We start from the raw sequence: 20,235 nt of genomic DNA, 5'->3' as shown, positions 1-20,235 counted from the left end.
TCACCAACATTGTAGAGGTGATGAACCGGCACGAGGACACGTCCAAGATGCCCTCGCAGTCGGAGGTGGACAACGTGTGTGACACAGGTTTGCGGGACATGCAGCCCTACCTCTACAAGATCTCCTTCCAAATCACCGACACCCTGGGCTCCTCCGTCACCAACACCATGCGCAGGCTCATCAAAGACACCCTGGCCCTCTAGGCCTCACTGGGGCCTTGGGCACTCCTTGATGGCTTGCGGACCCTGGCTTCTGGGAATCGTACTGTTAGGCCCTTGGGGCTCTGAAACCCACTCTGGGTCCTTGATGAGACTTGGAAGGGCCACCTCTGGCTTTCTGTTGTGTGGTTGCCAGTCTCTGGTCATCCTCGTCACCTTCACTGACGGTCAAGTCCGGCCTACACTGTCTCTCCGCACCCCTGTGGGGGTCCCTTTCCTACACTGTACAGAGGAGCCATCACTAGGATGGGAAATAAAGTTGAGAATGTGGAGGAAAAATAAAAAAGACTTCCACTGCAGGAGGCATGCATTCAATCCCTGGTTGGGGAACTAAGATCCTGCATGCCATGTGGCATGGAAAAAAAAGACCAGTGAGATGTGGCAGGTGGGTGAAATGGGTGAAGGGGGTCAAAGGTACAAACTTCCAATTATAAAGTAAAAAGTCCTGAGGATGTAATGTACAGCATTGTGACTATACCTAATTACACTGTATTGTATGCTTGAAAGTTGCTAAGAGTAGAGCTTCAAAGTTCTCATCACAGGAAGCAGGAAAAATTGTAACTATGTGTGGTAATGGATGATAACTAGATATAGTGTGATAAGGATGTTAACTAGATAGAGTGTGATAATCATTTTGCAATCTATACATATATCAAATCACTATGTTGCACATCTGAAACAAATATAATATTACATGTCAATTATATCTCAAAAACAAAACGAAATCAAAAACAGTGAGATGTGAGTTGAAGTTAGAGATTAAAGAGTCTACTCAGGGCACACATCAGAGCCACCTTGTCCTGACCTGCCAGGAAACAGGTCCAAGACCTGCACGCCCTTCTCTCTCCTGTGTTCACCTCTCCTCGTCTTTACGATGCTCGGTTCAGCTTAAAATAACTGACTCTTCTTGGCACTGGTGCCCCCAATTTGTTCTTTGAAGGAAAAGGGGACTGGGCAACTCAGAGATGAGTGGGACTCACGAACTCCTAGTTTCACAAAGGGGAAACCAGCTTTAGAGATGGAAGTTGGACAAGAAAGAAGTTTCCCCGCCGTGCGATGCAGGGGACGTGGGTTGGATCCTTGGTCTGGGACATAAGATCTCACATTCCAGAGGCGCAACTAAGCCCTTGCGCCACAACTACTGAGCTCGCACGCCTCAACTGGAGCCCACGTGCCGCAAACTACAGAGCCCACGCGCTCTGGAACCCGCGTGCCACAGCTAGAGAAGAGAAAACCCGCACGCCACAACTAGAGAGAAGGCCGCTTGCCACAATGAAAGATCCGGCATGCCTCAATGAATATCCCGCGTGCCGCAACTAAGACCCGATGCAGCCTTAATTAATTAATTAATTAAATTTAATTTAAAAAAGAAAGAAAGAGGATTCCCCCTGCTTGAGGCCCATCTCCTGCCTGTTTAGAGAGGAGGGAGTCTCCCCTCCTGCCAACCCTGAAGAGGAAGTTCCTCAAGTCTGCCCTGCAGTTCATCTGCGTAGCCCACCTTAGGGGCTGCTTGGGCTCCCCAGACTGAGCTGTAATGTCAGAGTTTGATCTGACCAAACTACCCCCCCTGTCTTCTGCAGCCTGCCAGGGAGGACTAAATCCTCACCAAAGGGGTTAGTCCTCTGAGAAGAGTCAATTCCACCGAGAAGAACCCAGTAAAGCGCTTTAGACATCATTCAGGCGCCTCTGGATTCAGGACAGGATTTTTGCCTGGATTCGAGGCCTGCAGGATTTAGGTTCCAACCTCCCCATCCCAGCTGTTCCTCGCCAGAGCCTCTGCAGGCCTCCTGCACCTCCCAACACAGTCATGCCCTTCCCCTTCCTGGGCCACTCACACTGTGTAGCTTTTGAAACCGAGCAGGACCCTGTGGGGCTCCTGGGCATGGAAGCCTTTCTGTCCCCTGTTTCTTGTTTGTAGGGAACAGATTCCAGCCTCCATGACCTTCCCTGGGTTCCAAAGGGCAGATTCAAACAGTTGCTCCTCGGGAAGGGAGAGGATGCAGACAGAGACAAGGGAGAGGCAGCCAAGAAACCACCTGAGGCAACATTAAAGGAACCAGAGAAGTCAATCAGGATTAGGAAAGCAGGGACTTCCCTGGTCCAGTGGTTAAGACTCCTGCAGAGGGCGCAGGTTCAATCCCTGGTCGGGGAACTAAGATCCCGCATGCCAGGCCAAAAAAAAAAAAATTAGGAGACCACCTGAGACAAGATGAAAGGAGTGCAAGCCCTGCACACACTCTAATCTTATCAGCAACCCTACACTTGATCCATTGCTATAAAAACTCCTCACCAATTCCTCATGGGTTGGGACACACAATTCTGAGAGGCATGAGCCCGCTGTGTCCCCCTTTGCCTGGCAAAGCAATAAGGCTATTCTTTTCTACTTCACCCAAAACTCTGTCTCCGAGATTCAATTCGGTACATCACTTTGGCCCAGTCACTTAGCCTCTCTGGAACTATCTCCTCATCTGTGACAATAGAGAGTTCAACACTTACTTGATAGGGAGCTCAGCCTGACCTAGGGCTGTAACTCCCATCTGCGCGGGGCTCCAGCCTCAACTTTCTCCTGAGCTGCAGACGCATCCCTCAAACTGCCTGCCTGAGCGCTCTTCTTGGATGTTTCAAACAAGCCCCAAACCAAGCCCCTGACCATGTTCCTCTTGCCAGGGTTTCTCGTGGAAATAAATAGCATCAGCATCTGCCCACGTTCAAGCTAAAACCCTAGATTCCGTGATGCATTCCAGTCCACCACCAAGCCCTGCAGACACTACTTCCAAAATGTACTTCAAACGCGTCCATTTCTCTCCATCCTCACTAATCCGCGGCCGCATCACCTCTGCCTCCCTCCAGTTTATTTTCCCCAGAGCAGCCAAGTAATATTTTTAAAATGTAAGTCAAGTAGGGGAGGCTGTGCATGCATGGGTGCAGAGGGTATACGAGAAATCTCTGTATCATCCACTTAATTTTGCTGTGAATCTAAAACTGCTTTAAAAAATAAAGTTTTGGGAATTCCCTGGTGGTCCAGGGGTTAGGACTCGGTGCTTTCACTGTCGAGGGCGCAGGTTGGACCCCTGGTCAGGGAACTAAGATCCCGCAAGCCATGCAGTGTGGCCAAAAAAATTTTTTTTAATTAAAAAAAATAAAGTTTATTAAAAAATAATAAATTAGACCATATCACTCATTCCCCCTTTTAAAACCCTTGAAAGGGGACTTCCCTGGTGGCGCAGTGGTTAAGAACCCGCCTGCCAGTGCTAGGGGACAGGGGTTCGAGCCCTGGTCTGGGAAGATCCCACATGCCACGGAGCAACTAAGTGTGTGTGCCACAACTACCAAGCCTGCGCTCTAGAGCCTGTGAGCCACAGCTACTGAGCCTGTGTGCTGCCACTACTGAAGCCCGCATGCCTAGAGCCTGTGCTCTGATACAAGAGAAGCCACTGCAATGAGAAGCCCACGCACCGCAACGAAGACCCAACGCAGCCAAATAAATTATTAATTTATTTTAAATTTTAAATAAAAATAAAACCCTTCAAAGACTTCCCATCACTCTTAGGATAAAATCCAGGTTCCAAAGCGTTGGCTAATCTGGCCCTGCCTATCTCATCCTCCACCTTGTTCACTAAACATTTTCCTCTGATAGGCTCATGTCTTTTTTGCGTCAGGGCCTTTGCATTAATTTTTTTTTTCATGTGCCTGGAACTCTCTACCCTAATCCCAACACTTGGCTGTCTTCTTCTCATCCTTCAGGTCACAGCATAAACTGTGACACATCTCCCAGCAGTGTCTTCCTGGTGGCCTAATTCTAGATTATCCCCTTACAGCCTCCTATCCTACACACCACACCAATCTGTGCATTTCCTTCATGGCTTTGATTACATCTGTTATTATCATGTGTATCTGTTGACTTATTTCATCACCTCCTTTACTAGACTGTAAGTGGTGTGAGGGCAGGGAGTGTCTTATTCACCACTGAATAAGTGTCTTCCCAGCACCTTTTATAGCACCTTGGCGCACAGAAAGTGCTCACTAAATGCTTGTTGAGGAAATAAATGAACAGGCATATTTTATTGTAAACCACCTGAACTATTTTTATTTATGTATTTATTTATTTATTGGCTGCACCACCCGGCTTATGAGATCTTAGTTCCCTGACCAGGGATCGAACCCAGTCTCTCTGCAGTGGAAGTCCAGAGTCCTAAGCACTGGAGCGCCAGGGAATTCCCCACCTGAACTATTTTTAGAAGACACACAGAGTTGCTAAGGAGCGCTGTGGTGATCATTCCATCCACCCTGCCTTCCCCACCACATGGTCGGAGGAAGGTACTCCATAAATGTCAGTGAAGTTAATTCAAACAGGGAATCCCTGGAACTTTGAGAACGGATTTAGTATCATGGAAGTTGAGGTTGAAAGAGAGCGTTGTGTAACAGTGCTGTCTGCTAGAACTTTCTGTGACGACAGATCTGTACTGAGAAAAAAAAGCATTTTAGAAAGATCTTTCTGGCTTTCTTCTTTCATTCAGTCAACTCTTTACTGGCCACTTACCAGACGCCAGGTACAGTTTTAGATGCTTAGAATACAGCAGTGAAGAAGCCAGCCAAGAACCCAAGCTTATATACATTAAAAACAAGAAACTATCAGGTACTGATAAATACTACAGTGAAAATAAAGGCAGGGTTAGGACAGAATGACTGGGAGGCTATTTTGCTTGTGGGGTGCGTCGTGAAAAGTGGATGGGAGGGGGGCAATTTTGGAGGATGCAGGTGAGAAATGCTGAGACCATGAAACAGGTAAGCACAGCAGAGTGCATATCACCACAGCCAGATATACTGGAGCCCTTTCCCGAGACAGGGGACCCCGGAGAGTTCCAGTTGGCAGCTGAGCATCACAGATCTGGAGCTCGGGAGGGTGGTCTGGGCTAGCGGCATAGACTGGGGAGTCATCTGTGTTTGGGTTGTTTATTGGTTTCCTAGGGCTGCTGTAACAAAGTGTCACAGACTTGGTGCTGAAAACTACAGAAACTTGTTCTTACAGTTCTATAGGATAGAAGTCTGAAATCAAGATGTTGGCAGGGCTGCCCTCTCTTCCAAGTCTTGAAAAGAGGATCCTTCCTTGCCTCTTTCAGCTTCTGGTAGCCCAGGCACTCCTTGGATTGCAGCTATAGCACTGGCGTCTCTGCTCTGTCATCGCATGGCATTGTCCCTGTGTGTCTGTCTTTACGTGGTAGTTTCCTCTTATAAGGACACCAGTCATATGGATTAGGGCCCAGCCCAATGACTTCATCTTGATTTCATTTCATCTGCAAGGACCTTATTTCCAAATAAGGTCACATTCACAGGTACCAGGGGTTGGGGTTTCAACGTATATTTTGGGGGACACAATTCTACCTGTAACAGGTCATAGCTGAAGCAGTGGAAGTGGACAAGTTCCCCAAAGGTGACAGAGTCAGAACAGAAGAACTGGGGACTCTAGCAAATAAAAGCTTGAGGAGCCCACGAAGAAGTCTGAGAAGGAGATGGTCTCCAGTTACATCTGTCACATAGACAGAGGTGGAGGAACAAGGGCAAAAAAAGGGTCCATTGAACTAAGTGACAGGGCAGATGTCAGTGTCTTTCCTCATGCCCCTCCCCCCTCCCAAGGGAAGAAGCAGAGCCTGGGTGATGGAAACAGTCTTTTAAGAAATGTAGTTTCAAAAGCTGGTATATATAGGATGGATAAACAACAAGGTCCTACTGTGGAGCACAAAGAACTATATTCACTATCCTGTGATAAACCATAATGGAAAAGAATATGAAAAAGAATGTATACAAGTCACTTTTCTGTACAGCAGTAATTAACACAACATCGTAATTCAACTATACTTCAATAAAAAATAAATTAAAAAAAATTAGTTTCGAAGGAAAAGCCTGACATATGGAAAGTACTAGAGGGAATGTGGGGGTCAAAGGATTGTTGGGGAAAATGGGAAAGTATAGTCCCAGCACAGTGGAAGGAGGTTGGCGACTTAGAAGATGGGCTCTGGGGGACATCCCTGGTGGTCCAGTGGCTAAGTCTCTGAGCTCCCAACGCAGGGGGCCCGGGTTCGATCCCTGGTCAGGGAACTAGATCCCACATGCCGTAGCTAAGAGTTCACATGCCACAACGAAGATCCCGCGTGCCACAATGAAGACCTGGCGCAGCCAAAATAAATAAATAAGTAAATATTAAAAAAGAAAGAAGATGGCCTCTGGAGTTGGGCTGGTCTGCACTGGATTCTCAGCTTGGCTTGTTCAAGAGCTGTGTGATTTTAGGATGGTTGCTCAACTTCACTATTCCTCTGTTTTGTTATCTGGAAAATGGGGATAATTATACTAGTATCCACTTCTCAGGGCTGCTGGAAGGAGTAAATGACTGAAGACATTTAAAGTGTTTAACACAGCATGTGGCACATACTTAGTGCTCAATAAATATTGACTCTTACTGCAATTAGGTTAAAAAAAATACAAGGAGGAGGTTTCAAGAAGGAGGCAGTAAGTAATATCAGATATAGTAGGTAGGACAGGACGTAGAGGGCAGAGAAAAGGTCAAGGATTTGGCGGAGTGCTAGCAGAACCTGGAAAAGGAGAGGGCAGAGCTAACAGTAGCTAAAGAGCAAATGGGGCAAGAGAGGGAGGGGCTGTAGGTATGGAACACTCTCTTGGTAGCAGCTGAGAAATAAGAGAGCAGGTATTAGCAGACAGAAGAAGCAATAGACCTTGATTTGGGCAGCAAGGAGAAAGTTAGAGGCGGAAGTCACTGGTAGTGTTTGGTACTAAGGGTAAAGCGAGGCAACAGCATCTTGTAAATCTTTCACATATCTCAGTTTGATACCGTAAATCTTCACCTTTGCTGTGCTGAGCCTGGGCATCCAGGGGAAACTGTTCTACAAAGGAGGAATGGGCACTAAGGAATGATTGTGGGTAAGTGGCGACATACCTCAGCATGGGAGGGGGAAAAAGAGGAGCCTGGATGAGGACTTACGTTTCAGAAGCCTGAGAAGCAATTGGCTAGAGGATGTCTGGCTCAGAGTCTGCTAGAAGGTGGGAAAGACTCAGGGCTGGAGACACACGGGTTTAAGAGCCATCAGTAGCAGATGGTCACCAAAACCAGGGGAATGGATAAAATTACCTATAGAAGGGGGGTGACAGGAGAAGACAGTCCAGGAAAGATTGAGGCTGGTGGAGAACAAGCCACAGAAGGAGAGGTATCAGGGCATGGGGGAAGGTGAAGCTGTGGAAGCTTTGGCAGGACCACTTCTGCAGATGGAGTTGAAAGAGAACCCAAAACCAGGCCCCAAATGTCTCAGTTAAGAAGAGGGTGTGGACCATTGGTGAAGCCATCTCAGTGGAGTGGTGGGGACAGAAACCAGGTTTGGGTTGGTGGGGTGTGAAAGAAAGATGAGGAAGTAGAGACAGTAGAGCCTTTCTTCAGGAAGTTTTGTGTTAATTTGATGGAGAGGTGTAGCGCAAGAGTTAGGAGGTAGGGGTTTTGTTTTATTTATTTATTTATTTTTAACAGTGAACAAGATAGGCCAGATTGCAGGTGGGCAGGAAATGACAGAAAGAGAGGGACAGTAAGAGGAGGAAGGCTTTTCACAAGAATGCCTGGAGCCCTTGTTATCTATAGTACTTAAAAATATTTAAATAGGGACTTCCCTGGCAGTCCAGTGGTTAAGAATTTGGGCTTCCACTGCAGGGGGCACGGGTTCGATCCCTGGTGGGAGAACTAAGATCCCGTATGCCTTGTGGGGTGTGTGTGAGTGTGTGTGTGTGTGTGTGTGTGTGTGTGTGTGAAATTAAATAACCAGAAAATTACATGCACAAACCCTTCAACTGAACAGGGATATTAATTGCAAATCTCTGTGGCATCTGCTACTTCTTATCCATGGGGATAGAGAGTATGTAACTGTTGTATGTTTAAGTATTGTTTCATGTCTCGGTGCTGTCGGCCAAATGTACTTTTCCTGCAGCACCCTTGATCTCCTGACATATTTTTAATTTTACTACAAATAGGGCTCACCCTTTCTGTTAGCTTCCTCTCTCTCACCTTCTAACCTTACAGTTAACCAGTCCACACCTGAGCTCCCTCTGTACCTTCCACGCGATTCTTTGGTTGCCGGGGTCACACTGTGAGTTACCTTGCTTGCCTCCCCCCAGCCTTGGTCTCATGCTTCTCGAATTCCTTGAGCTCAGGGCTGGATACAGGTAAGTTGGTCCTTAATAGTCTAAAAGAGGGTGGTCATTTCTTTATCCTTCACGGCCTCGCCTTGATTTAGTTGTTTTCGCATCTTTTCTCTTTTTCTGGTGCCCGATGCCCCGGGAAACAGAATCTTCAACTGCGAAAGGGTGGGAGCGGCGGGGCTAGCGGGGTAGCGGTGGAAGGAGAGAGGGGAAGCCGGGGCGGGCGGCCTCCCGAAGAGGCCGGCAGAGGGCGCGCCGGCACCGGGATTGGCAGCGGCCGCCGTCTGGAAAGCGGACGCTGGCCTGGCGGGGGACTTCGGGGCTGCGGAAGCGCACGTGGGGCCGGGCAGAGCCTGGGGGCACGTGTGCTGCCCGGGGGCGTGCTGTCCCTGCTAAAAATACGCGTCCTGCCCGGGTCGGGGAGACGGCCCTCGGCGGGAGCGGCTTCTGGAGCCGCATCTTTCTGGGAGAGAGATAGCGTCTCCCGGGCCGGACACCTGGACTCCCGAGAAACCCGGGGCAAGCCTCGCACAGGGCCTCAGTTTTTTCATCTGCGGAATGGGGACCATTCATTTGCTCAAGCAATATTACGTGCCAGTGTTATGCCAGGCACTGTTCCAGGAGTCAGGCATAACTACACGGTTTTTGCTGTGGAGTTCACGGCTTAAGAGTTTCGGAGTGGGCAGGAATAGTATAAATAAGCAATTTCATATTTCAAAAAATGCCATGAGAAAAGTAAAGAAGTGATAGTGAGGAGGGAAATGTAAGCTGATACTTGAAGCCAAGTCACCCTGAGAGACATGGAGGCAGACGAAACTGCCTTGAGTCCGAAGAGCCTGGCCAGTTGGATAAAAGGAAGAAGGCGGAGGGAGCAGCCAGGGAGAGGGCGAGGAGCTGGAGACGGAGGCCCCACCTAGCCGGAGACCAAAGCGCCCAGCACTGTGGACCCTGAAACTGATCTCGGGTGGAAAACATCAGAACGGCGGTGGTTTGTGCGGAGGTTGGACCTGTCCGGAAGGGGCTCGAGGGAACCTCCCAGAGCGAGGGAAAAACACCTTGATTAAGGTGTTGATTACAAGGATGAACACGTTTATCAAAACTCAGCGAAGAGTTGTGCATTTTGCTGTATGTAAATTATACCTCAAAAACAAACTAAAGTGTGAGTCCTCGGCTTGTGAGAGCAACCGTGAGCTGGGAAAGTCTGGCTGGCCGCGCGGGCTGATCCCGCAGGCCAGGGTGTGTGGGTCATCCTCTAGGGAGAGGGTCGGGCGGGCTGGGAGAAAGCAACCACACCTGGCGCTGTGCGGGCAAGCGTGGCCTCGAGAGTGGAAGCGAGCGGTGCCGCTCACAGCCGGGACCGAGGCTGCGGGCTCAGGCCCCCCGCCCGGGTCGTCAGAGGCAACCTTGGAGCTGCGCCCCCCGCCCCGCCCCGCCCTTCGTGCAGAGGCCAGGTGGCGGTTGGGGCGCGACCAGCCCGTTTGATTTCCCGCGGCCGGTGGAAAGGGGCGGGGGGAAGGGAAAGAGGCCGTCGGCCAATGGGTTGGGCTGTGGTGCGTCACGTGACGGCAACGGGGCGGGGCCCAGGTGTACTTACAAGGCTGCGGGCGGGGGCCTCGGCCTCCTCGCCAAGTTCAGGAGGCGGGGCCGGCGTGCTGGCCTGGGGGGGTAGCTTCGCTAGGATTGGCCTGTGGCCGGGAGGCGGGGCCTGCGCGCGCCGCGGCTGCGGGCTCCGATTGGCCTCGGCTCAGGGCCCGCTGCCGGCGTGCAGGCGAGGCTCGGGGCGCGAGGACCAAGCCTGGCAGTGGGTTCGCGAGCCAGGGGGAGGGGCCGGGCCGGTGGCGGCGGAGGAGGAGGAGGTGGCGGCGGGGGCCGGTACTGGGCCCGGCGGGATGAGCGAGGCGGAGGCGGCAGTGGTGGCGACAGCGGCCCCCGCGGCCACGGTGCCCGCGACGGCGGCAGGGGTGGTAGCGGTGGTGGTTCCGGTGCCCGCAGGGGAGTCGCAGAAAGCAGGCAGCGGGGCGGGCGGAGTCGGAGCCGCAGCCTCCTCGGGCCCCGCTGCTGGGACCCCCTCGGCGCCGGGCCCCCGCACCCCTGGCAACCCAGCGACGGCGGCCTCGGGGACCCCCGCGCCCCCGGCCCGGAGTCAGGCGGACAAGCCGGTGCTGGGTGAGGGGCGGGGCGCGCGCCAGGGCTGCTCTAAGGGGGTCGGCGGGCTGGGGGAGGGGCATCGTGGACCCCGGTGGGGTCCGGAAAGCCGAAGGCCGGTTTGGCTCGAGACTCAAAGGACTAGCTAGGCTGAGGCCAGCGGACCGAAGTGGGTTCCCCTGGTGGGAAATCCTGCAGTTCTTGGGCGGGAGGGCGTGGTTAGTCTGGTAGGGTCTGGCCACGCCCCCGGGGCGGGAGACTTTTGGCCTTGATGACTCGAGTTAGTGTTAGGTAAATCTCTGGGACCAGGAAGCAAGTGCACTAGTGACCCTTACACTGGGAGGGCTAGAGAGACCCTCAGTTATGACCTGAGGGCGGAAGTTCGTGGACCAGGTGAGTACCCGGTTCTAGGTGAAGGGCCTTGATTTGTAGGATGTGAGGAACGTGCCTTAGAATCGGAAGTTTTGAAAGCCTGAGCCCCCCCTGTATGGGCGCTTCCATTTACGTAGTGGAACTGGGGTAAGAATGCCTTGAAGCTACTGGGTGAAACCTGGTTGGCGTGAAGTTAAGCTTAATAGGTAATAGGGAGGTAGACTAGATTTTGGAGTGTCTCAAAACTGAGTCGAACTCCATCTCTTTCCCCATCTTACTGTCCCCACTGCATCCCTGCCTGGCAGCAATCCAAGTCCTGGGCACTGTCAAATGGTTCAACGTGCGGAATGGTTACGGATTCATCAACAGGTATCTGAGGAACCCAGGGAGGGGGTGGAATGGGTGCCTTCCAAACTGGCCTGTGGGACTGGACACCTTTCCAGCCTCATCCCTACCCCTACCAAGGCACATGGTTGCAATGTCCAGCTGACGCTGATTGAAAGTCTTTAACCACAGCACAGATGTGGGCAAGACGAAGCCGCCTCCACATCTTCAAGGGCAGCAGAGGATTAATGATCTAAGAAGTTGGCAAACCTGGTTCTGACCCTCCCAAGCCTGTCTGGGTCACCTTCTGGTTTAGTTTGCCGCCGCCTTTGTGGCAGAATGTACCTGCTCTCTGTGCCTCGGGGCTGGAATCCTCACTCATTTCCTGTTTAGGGCAGCACACTTAGCACTCTCAGCACTCTCATAACTCATCTCCCTAACGGAGCTGTTAGCTCGTTGAATCAATCCCCCACCTGATGGGACTGCGTCCGGTGGGGGTTGGGGAAGGGAGGCGCCAGCACAGCCCGAGGCTTCTGCTTTCCTTCAGTTCCGCAGCCCCTCCCACCCACCCACCCACCCACCCCCGCCCCCGCACTGGGCGGGGCGTAGTGGCGGATTCTGAGCGGAGCCAGGTCTCTGCCAGAGGGCCTTCCCCAGCCCAGGCACCCTGCCGAGCCCAGACCTCCTGGGAGGTCCCAGTTCCCTCTTAGCAGGCTGACCTTTGTGCAGATCTAAGTGCTTTAAAGCTAGAACACTTGTTCTAGGGAAGGGTCCCTCTCTAATTCTGGAAATGAGGACTCCTGGGAGGTTCTGAGGGAAGACCTCCCCCCTCCCCCATTGGGGTGCTAGGATAAACTGGGGTGATAGGCAAGGTCGTGACAGATCGAATGTTCTCTCTCATCCTTGATTTCTTGGTGTGTTGAGAGGGGGCCTGGGGTTCACCTCCAGGCTGAGAACACAGTTTTGTGGCTGTTTGGAGCAAGTTCTTGACCCATTTTCCCCTCCTCAAACGTGTTCTGCACCTCAACTCCTGTCCCCACTTTCTCCCTCCTTGACTATAGAAGGAAAGAAACCGAGTGGAATTTTCCACCCGTGATGTGGGTTGGAGAAGAGGGGTTGTTGGCTGGGGACAGTTATACCCAGCACCACCAGGTTCTAAGGTGCCCTGGGGTAGAGGGTGGAGTGCTCAGCAGGTGAAATCTGGCCCAGCTCCTTCAAGGTGCCTTTGCCTCCCCCCACAGCCCTTTCCTCGTGAAGCCCAGGTTTTTCATGGAGGTTTTAGGGATATTTGCTTCATACCAGCTTCAGGGGGCCCCCGCTGGCTCTTGTCTCACTCCCTGGGCCCTGTTTCACCCCAAGCTGCCGTGGAAGGTGGAGAGGATGGGGCCACAAGTCTTAGGAATGGCAGCTAGGGAGGCTTCAGTGGAGGTGAGCGCCTTACCAAAGTCACCCCCTAACAACCCATCCTGTCCTGCAGGAATGACACCAAGGAGGATGTCTTTGTTCACCAGGTAAGAGCTAGGTTGACTTTCTGAGGGGAGGAACCCGCCCTCTTTGATGGCTTTTGCCCTTATCCTTAGCAGCACAGATCATGTTTCTCCAGCTTTCATCTCCTACCCGGAAATAGTTCCCCCATCCACCCGCCTCAGGTGCCTGTATTAACTGCATTGGCCCCACTTGTGTTGGGTTGTCTCTGTAAGAAACGTACCTGTTGCCCTCTGGGCATGGCACGCTCACTACCTACTGGGACCTGTGAACACCCTTAGAATGAATTACAGGCGGTGTCCAAGGGACAGGACACAGGCTTGCGCTACTTGGGTGCAGTGGTTCTCAAAGTGTGGTCCCTGCAACAGCAGCATCACCTGACATCCAAATTCTCAGGCCCACCTCAGTCCTAGCGAATCAATCAGGCTTGGGGGAGGGACCAGCAGCCTGTTTTTACAAGCTCTCCAGGTGTTTGTGATGCACGCACAGTTTGAGAACCACTGCTTTGGTGGAGAGCGCTCTCAGTGGGATTGAGGTAAGAAGCACAGTACGTTTTACCCACTTTGCAACTTAAGACTCTCTCAGCTTTTTGTTTTGCTTTTGAGTTCATGTTTCTTGCCTCCCTTCTTGAAATCCTTGAGGGGTGGGGGAGGAGGGAGTGTGTTCTGGGGACCATGGTGAACTGCACAGTTGTTTGAAAGCCGCTAATTTGTGGCTTTTCCCCCGCTAAACTTTGACTGCCTTCTCCTTGCTCCACCCTCCAGCCCCAGCCCACAAGTATTCAATAAAATTTTGAAAAGAATGAAATTGGGTGGTGGACCCAGCAGGGGCGCAAGAGACTCCCAGCTGGCTGTCCTCACCTTTCTCCTGGCCTTTCCCTAACCAGACAGCTATTAAAAGAAACAACCCGAGGAAGTTTCTGCGCAGCGTTGGAGATGGGGAGACTGTGGAGTTCGATGTCGTGGAAGGAGAGAAGGTTCGAGGGCTGTGGTGGGATGGAGAGCCCGCCAAGCCGTGGGAGGGTGGCCTGGAAGTCCCCTGAGGCTCTGGCCTCCTCAGGCCAGCTCCTCCTCTGGCCGAGCGGCCCAGGCTGTAGGACCAGGACTGTGTCCTCACGCAGACCTTGTCATCCTTAACGTTCTGGCCACTCCAAGGGATGTCCTAAAGAACGTGTCGCTGTCACCAGTCAGCAGTATCTGGGTTTCTTTGTATAGTTCACCAAATACTCCCATGCCTGTTCTCCACGCGGGGCCCGTGCCCACATTCTTCTCTCAGAATCAGCCCTCCCGGAGACAGACACCTACTGCCAGCCCTCTTTCTCCCCCCCCACCCCACCTCCAGGCTAAACCTCAAGAGGGTCCAGTGGCAGCTATTTCAAAAGGACCAGTTGCAGATGTGGTCCCTCCTAGAAGGGTCCAAACACCTGCCACTCTTTCTCTGGGGAGGGTGGAAAGAAGTAGAAGTTATAGGACCTGGAGGAAAGCTGGAAAGGGGCATTTAGCTGGAAGGATGGGAAGACAATGATTCAGGCAAGACTGGGAAGGTTGCGCACTGGTTTTTGGAGCAGGTTCTCACCCGTTCCTCCCCACCTCCCCCTGCAGGGCGCAGAAGCTGCTAATGTAACTGGGCCCGGCGGGGTGCCAGTGAAGGGCAGCCGCTATGCCCCCAACCGACGTAGGTTCCGCCGATTCATCCCCCGGCCCCGCCCAGCTGCCCCGCCACCCATGGTGGCAGAGGCTCCATCGGGCCGGACAGAACTAGGCAGCGAAGGGGAGCGTGCTGAAGACTCCGGGCAGCGGCCCAGACGACGGCGCCCACCGCCCTTCTTCTACCGACGGCGGTTTGTGCGAGGCCCTCGGCCCCCCAACCAGCAGCCGCCCATAGAGGTGAGGGGAACTGGGAACGTGGGAACCAGCTGCGAGAGTTGGTGAGGCTGGAGACCAGAGTCCCCAGACGAAGCAGAATGGTGGCCTGGGAAGAGCTGCAGACGCCTGGACAGCTGGTGCCACCCGGCTCACCCGGGCCTTTGTGTGTTCCCAGGGCACTGATGGGGCAGAACCCAAAGAGAGAGCCCCGTTGGAGGGGGACCAACAGCAAGGAGATGAGCGGGTACCCCCACCCAGATTCCGGCCCAGGTACCGAAGGTAAGACTCCCTGTCCTGGGCTCTGTCTTCCCCTTTGCCAGCCAGTATGGGGACAGGAGGATGGGAAGGGGATGGCCCTGAAGCCAGTGGTCATGAGGGCTGGGTAGCTGAGCAATTACTGCTGAGGTGCCCAGGGGTTAGCAGGCACTGCTGGGGTGGGGTGGGGACGGAGAGGCAGCCTGGTCCACCTCTGCTGGGTGGCCCTGGGAGGGAGGGACGTGGTCCACACAGGGCTCCTGTCCCTTCAGGGTCCCTACTTTTCTCCCCAGGCCTTTCCACCCCAGGCCACCCCAGCAGCCCACCACAGAAAGTGGGGATGGCGAGACCAAGCCCAGCCAAGGCCCCACTGACGGTTCCCGGCCTGAGCCCCAGCGCTCACGAAACCGCCCCTACTTCCAGCGGAGACGTCAGCAGCCCCCTGGACCCGGGCGGCCCACAGCCCCAGAGGTGAGGACCTTGGACTGTCCGTGTGTGGCAGGGGAGAATGAAGGAAAAGGCTGTGGCCAACTTGCCTGTCTCCCTTCTTCCCCCACTTCTGTCTTCTTTTCCTTTCCCTTCCCTCTCTTTGTCCCCCTCCTCCTGGCCTTGCTCCCACCCACCCTGTTTCACGCAGCCTGACACCCGAGAGACAGTGCTGCTGGGTCCACGCCTGGCGGGCACCCCAACCCACCAGGAAACCCCAGCAGAGGCGGTCGAGCCCACGTCACCCCCTGCAGACTCCCTCTCAGCTCTGCTGGGAGCCCCAGCACCAGCCTGTGGATGTGAACTGGGGGAGGAACGGGAAGAGAAAAGGTGGGAGGAGGTTGAAGTTGGGGGCTCCAAAGGACAAGAGGGTCTCAGTCGGCCACCCTTGTTCTCTCTAGACCTCGGCCCCCATCAACAGTGGGGACCCCCCAACTGGCATACCGGAGTGATTCCAACTCGAAGGACACCCAGAGCCACCATCTGGTGAGTGGCAGGCCCAGGACAGGTACCAAGAGGGTGGGGATGGGGCTGGGTGGTGATAAGCTGCTGGTCGTGATTTTTCGGTCTCTCTTCCTCTCAGGTATCTGCCAGTTTTTCCAACTGACCTGGATCCTACCCAGCACCTCCCTCCCCGCTTTCCCACAATTCATGACATCGAAACACCAGCTTTTCCCCTTTTTCCTGGAGACTCAGGAGGGCCAAAGCAACAGCCTTTGGCTTTTTTTTCTCTCCCTGACCAAGGGTTAAAGGAAGGGATCCATCCTTATAGTTCAGAGTCACCAACTCCCTCCCCTAAATCAGGCTGAGAAGGAACCAGCCAGCTCTTACCTCCTCCTGGTTGTTTTTCTTTCCCCTCCCAGTTTATTTTTTGTTTCCCCACTACCCCCTATCTCTGAAGCCATTTTATGAACCGTCATGTGCCACCTGAGCCTCCAGTAAAAACAAAAACAGGCTTTCCTGTTGTCTTGGTCTCTGCCTCTTTTCTGTTCAGAGCCTCGCTGGTAACTTACTGTAGAGGGGGCGGCGGCAGGGCCTGCGCTCAGATCCTGTGCCCACGTTTCTAGCTGTACAGCTCTGCAGAAGTGCCTTCATCCCTGTGAAGTTGACTTTTCTCATCTGTGAAACGGGGCTAATGCCTCGCTGGCAGAATGAGTGTTTCCTGAAGTGCCGAGAGCAGCGTCTGGCACCTGCAGCGTCACCTTACCGAGCATTTACTACCGTTAAGGAAAGCAGTGACTACAACTCTTGAGGTGGCGGGGGGTGAGTGAGTGACAGCATCCAGAGGGTTCTGCGGCCTCGAGCTGAGGCAGGATGGAGAGGAGATGGGGGTTGGGGTGGCTATGGTCCCTGCCTCAGCCCATCCCGGAGTGTCTTCGCATGACAGGACGCTCATCTCATACAGTAACTTTATATACGGATCTCTATATATATACATTTAGTACAACAGACCTTCAGTTTCTTCTCCCTGCCCCTTCTTTTCCAAACATATACAAAAATATCTGAAGGCTCCTCCCAGCCCAGTGTTCACAGGCAGCCTTTCAAATCCCTCTTTCCCTTAGTTGGTCAAAAGCCTTTGGGTACAACACCCTCCCGGTATGGGAGAGGAGGAAAGAGCTGGGGCCCCCATCTGGCAGCTTTGGGGAGCAGCTGGGGTGGGGCCCGGAACCCTGAGTCTAGAGAGGCGCCTGCTGTCCCTTCCTCTCCCCACGTGTGGACGTGTGTTCCCTCTCACCCCAGAAGCCCGAGCAAGAGGACTGAGCCTGCAGTGAGAGAGGTGAGGTTAGACCTTGGGAGGGGTGCGTCCTTTGCCCTGGAGGGGACAAGACAGACCCCCCCCGCTTTCACCCAGAGTCTGTGGCAAGAATTCAGAGAAAGTGCCAGAGTGGGAGGAGTCCAAGGTGGCAGGAACTGGATATCTCTTCTCCAGTCCTGCTCTTGGCTTCAGTTCACGCCCACCGGAAAGTCAGTCTTAGAGCCTCTCCTCCCTATAATCCCCCTACTCTGGCCGGGGCGGAAGTATCCTGGAGCTGGGGCGGGGTGCGGGTGGGCTACAGAGGAAGGAGGGGATGAGAAGGGAGAATGGCCCACCCCACGGCCACAGCCTAACCACAACACAAATAATCCAAGAGTCACACGAGGGGAATGAGGGGGGTGCTCAGACCACCCTTCCCTCCAGCTTCCCAATTCCACCAGGCTGCAGGGGGTTTCTCCACCCTGGAAGTAATGGGGAAGAGAGGGTTAAAGTGCTGCAGAGGAAAGGAGGGGGTCTCTGGGCGGGTTGAAGAACTGGCTCTCCTGCCCCTGCTTGGCCCCTCAGTCATTCTCATCTGGCCCTAAGTACTCAAGCTCTGTGCTGGGTTTCACCTCCTGCTCTAAAAGAGAGGGTGTCCGGCGGAAGGCGGCTGAGATCTGGTCAAACGTCCGGCCGCGGGTTTCAGGCACTTTTAAGAAGGTGAAGATGAAGAAGCCAAGCAGGAGGACCGCAAATAGAAGGAAGACGTAGGGACCCATAGCATCCTGGGACAAGTGGAGAAAGAGGTGTTGACAGAGGGGAGGGAACGGGTGGCCTCCGGCAAGCCAGGGACGAAAGCCTTCACAGGGATACTGCACAGAGCAGGTGGCTCCTTTGCGGGGCAATGGAAATTACCGGGAGAATTTAGTGAGAAAAGAATTCTCTGAACCCCAACTCTCCTGGTTTCTCCCTCTCTTACCATCCTGAGTCACTGAAGTCAGAGTGGATTCCCGGCCATTTGCAGTATTAATATGAAGTTTGTAATATTACTCCTAGTCTAAGTAAGTTATGCCACTAGTTTGTTCTGAAGAAACCTCTGTTGTTATCCAATCTAGGTCAGTTCCCTTCTTTGATTCTGGTGGAACAGGTGGTCTTCCGGACCCACGTGGTCCACCAAAGTGACCCCCAGACCAGCACTCTATGGGCGGGGGAAAGGGGGAAATGCTGACTGGAAAGCAACTGGGCTAGTTGTGAGTGTGAGTTGCCATCCTCTGGCTGACCATGTGGGAGATGGGGACCGGGCAGGGGACCTACCGCAACATACTGGAAACCCATGCCAATGATGAAGTTGCACGTCCAGTTGGAGAAACCAGCCACAGCCATGGCTGCTGGGCGGGGTCCCTGGCTGAAGAGCTCGGCCACGATGAACCAGGGGATGGGGCCAGGGCCAATCTCAAAGAAGGCCACAAAGCCAAAGATGGCCACGATGGAGACATAGCTCATGGCTGGAACCCGCTCCTGGGGGCCAGGCAGGGAGGGTGGAGAATTCAGGTCAGGTCTTTCTGGATCTTCCTTTGCCCTCAACCCAGCAAACTGGCATCTACCCCTACCAGCTGCTCACGGGGGGCTGGCCACCCTTGGTTAGAATAGGTCCTTGAGCATTTGACATTCAGCTGGCCACCCTTTGCCAATTCAGGGCAGAGGGAACATGTGGTCTCCCAGCTCTTATGACTGTGGATTCCCACTTGGTTCTAGAGCTGGGTCCTTAGGAATTATTGGTCCTGAGGCTTGACAGGGGCTCTCCTCCCTGGCTGCCAGGATTGTGCTACAGCTTCCACCCAGAGGAGGAAGTGCAGCCTGGGTCCCTCGGCAGCACGGTCCTGGCATACGGCCTGGCCTCAGGATCAAAGGCATGTATGTTGAGGCATGGCCCTGGCTGCCCACAGAGCCCCTTGGGGCAGTTCCCCTGGGTTGGGCCACGGGTCCCCTTCCCTCTCCCTAGGCCTCACCAGCAGAAGCAGAGCCACGGTCATCAAGATGGCACAGCCACACATGCCTGCCAGGCCTAGGAGTTGGAGGGTCCGGCGCCCAGCCCGTTCCACCAAGAACACCTGAGGGGAGAGTCAGGGCTTGCAAGGGGCCTTTAAGGCTTGGGAAGTGGGAGGGGTTAGGTGGGTGGGGCCAACCAAGAGCTGGATCTCCGGGAAGCCCAGGGTTGTGAAACCAATGGTGGGGGCCCTTCCAGAGGTAAGTAGTTACCGAGACCAAGGTGAAGACCGTGTTGACCACACCGGCTCCGATGGTGGCGTAGGCTGGTTGCCCTACCCCCGCCGTCTCGAAGATGCTGGTTGAATAATAGAAAACCTAGAGGTGGGCGAGAAGAAAAGGGGATGGCAGGGATGTGTCCCTCCCTCCCTTGCAGCCACTCCAAGCTGGACTGACCCTGAATTTTAACGGAGGGGGCTTGCTCCCTTCTTCCCTCCTCTCAGGCTCTTCCCTGACCCTTGCCCTTCCTGGAGGCTGCTGCATACGTACTGCGTTGATGCCCGACAGCTGCTGGCTCAGCTGCAGCACAATTGCAATGACGAGGGGTTGCCGGTGGATGTGGCTGCCCAGGAGCTGGAGCAGGGACAGTGGCCGCTCATGCTCCAGCTTCCGCTTCTCCTCCTTCAGCTCAGCCAGCTCTTCGGACACGTCGGCCCAGCCTGTCAGGCGCTTCAAACCTGGAGGTGAGTAGGGTCAGGTCTGAGAGGGCAGGGAGGGGGCCTGGGAGGAGGACAGGCACCAGCAAGACGGCACGGGAGCTCACTCTTTCTGGCGGGCCCCTCCAGGTTCCGGATGATGTACAGGTAGCGGGGGCTTTCTGGGCAGAAGGGCAGCAGGACCAGCTGCAGGAGGGCAGGCAGCATAGTGATGCCCAGGAGAAGTGGCCATAGGGTAGCAGTGCCCAGTATGGACTCCAAGCCCAGCACCTGTGGCAGAAGGGTGGGAGCCGTTCAGCCTGTCCCCAGAGCCCCACCCCAACCCCCTTCCCAGCCTCCCATGAGGCCAGGTCCAGTCACCTGGGCAATCAGGATGCCAGTGACGATGGCCAGTTGGTTGAGTGTCCCCAAGGCGCCCCGCAGGTGAGTGGGGGCGATCTCCCCCACGTACATGG

At 54.0% G+C, this 20,235-nt stretch overlaps 2 protein-coding genes across 2 annotated transcripts; one reads left to right on the top strand and one right to left on the bottom strand.

The window, feature by feature from the left end:
- Positions 1-10,300: 10,300 nt before the first annotated feature.
- On the top strand, positions 10,301-16,291 carry YBX2 (Y-box binding protein 2). Its single transcript, XM_059996666.1, has 9 exons — positions 10,301-10,577; positions 11,234-11,297; positions 12,730-12,763; positions 13,624-13,713; positions 14,339-14,623; positions 14,778-14,881; positions 15,151-15,328; positions 15,745-15,829; positions 15,927-16,291. The coding sequence occupies exons 1-8, from the start codon at positions 10,301-10,303 to the stop codon at positions 15,793-15,795; spliced, it is 1,083 nt and encodes a 360-aa protein (XP_059852649.1). The 3' UTR covers positions 15,796-15,829; positions 15,927-16,291.
- Positions 16,292-17,465: 1,174 nt separating this feature from the next.
- On the bottom strand, positions 17,466-20,233 carry LOC132414260 (solute carrier family 2, facilitated glucose transporter member 4). The gene is made up of 7 exons (XM_059996647.2): positions 20,141-20,233; positions 19,888-20,050; positions 19,614-19,801; positions 19,338-19,442; positions 19,088-19,189; positions 18,393-18,596; positions 17,466-17,863 (listed from the first exon to the last, which is right to left on the bottom strand). The coding sequence occupies exons 1-7, from the start codon at positions 20,231-20,233 to the stop codon at positions 17,660-17,662; spliced, it is 1,059 nt and encodes a 352-aa protein (XP_059852630.2). The 3' UTR covers positions 17,466-17,659.
- Positions 20,234-20,235: the final 2 nt, after the last annotated feature.

The sequence above is a fragment of the Delphinus delphis genome, chromosome 19 (genome assembly GCF_949987515.2).
Source record: "Delphinus delphis chromosome 19, mDelDel1.2, whole genome shotgun sequence".
In the NCBI taxonomy this organism is placed as follows: domain Eukaryota; kingdom Metazoa; phylum Chordata; class Mammalia; order Artiodactyla; family Delphinidae; genus Delphinus; species Delphinus delphis.
This window is presented reverse-complemented; position numbering and strand designations above follow the sequence as displayed.

What these genes read in the sequence shown, in the direction of transcription:
- YBX2 (XM_059996666.1), top strand. Translation starts at nt 10,301, where the DNA reads ATGAGCGAGGCGGAGGCGGCAGTGGTGGCGACAGCGGCCCCCGCGGCC. An exon ending in ATGTCGTGGAAGGAGAGAAG is followed by an intron (nt 13,714 to 14,338) that starts GTTCGAGGGCTG and finishes CTCCCCCTGCAG; the next exon opens with GGCGCAGAAGCTGCTAATGT. An exon ending in ACCAGCAGCCGCCCATAGAG is followed by an intron (nt 14,624 to 14,777) that starts GTGAGGGGAACT and finishes GTGTGTTCCCAG; the next exon opens with GGCACTGATGGGGCAGAACC.
- LOC132414260 (XM_059996647.2), bottom strand. Translation starts at nt 20,233, where the DNA reads ATGTACGTGGGGGAGATCGCCCCCACTCACCTGCGGGGCGCCTTGGGG. An exon ending in CTGGCATCCTGATTGCCCAG is followed by an intron (nt 20,051 to 20,140) that starts GTGACTGGACCT and finishes CTTCTGCCACAG; the next exon opens with GTGCTGGGCTTGGAGTCCAT. An exon ending in GGAGGGGCCCGCCAGAAAGA is followed by an intron (nt 19,802 to 19,887) that starts GTGAGCTCCCGT and finishes ACTCACCTCCAG; the next exon opens with GTTTGAAGCGCCTGACAGGC.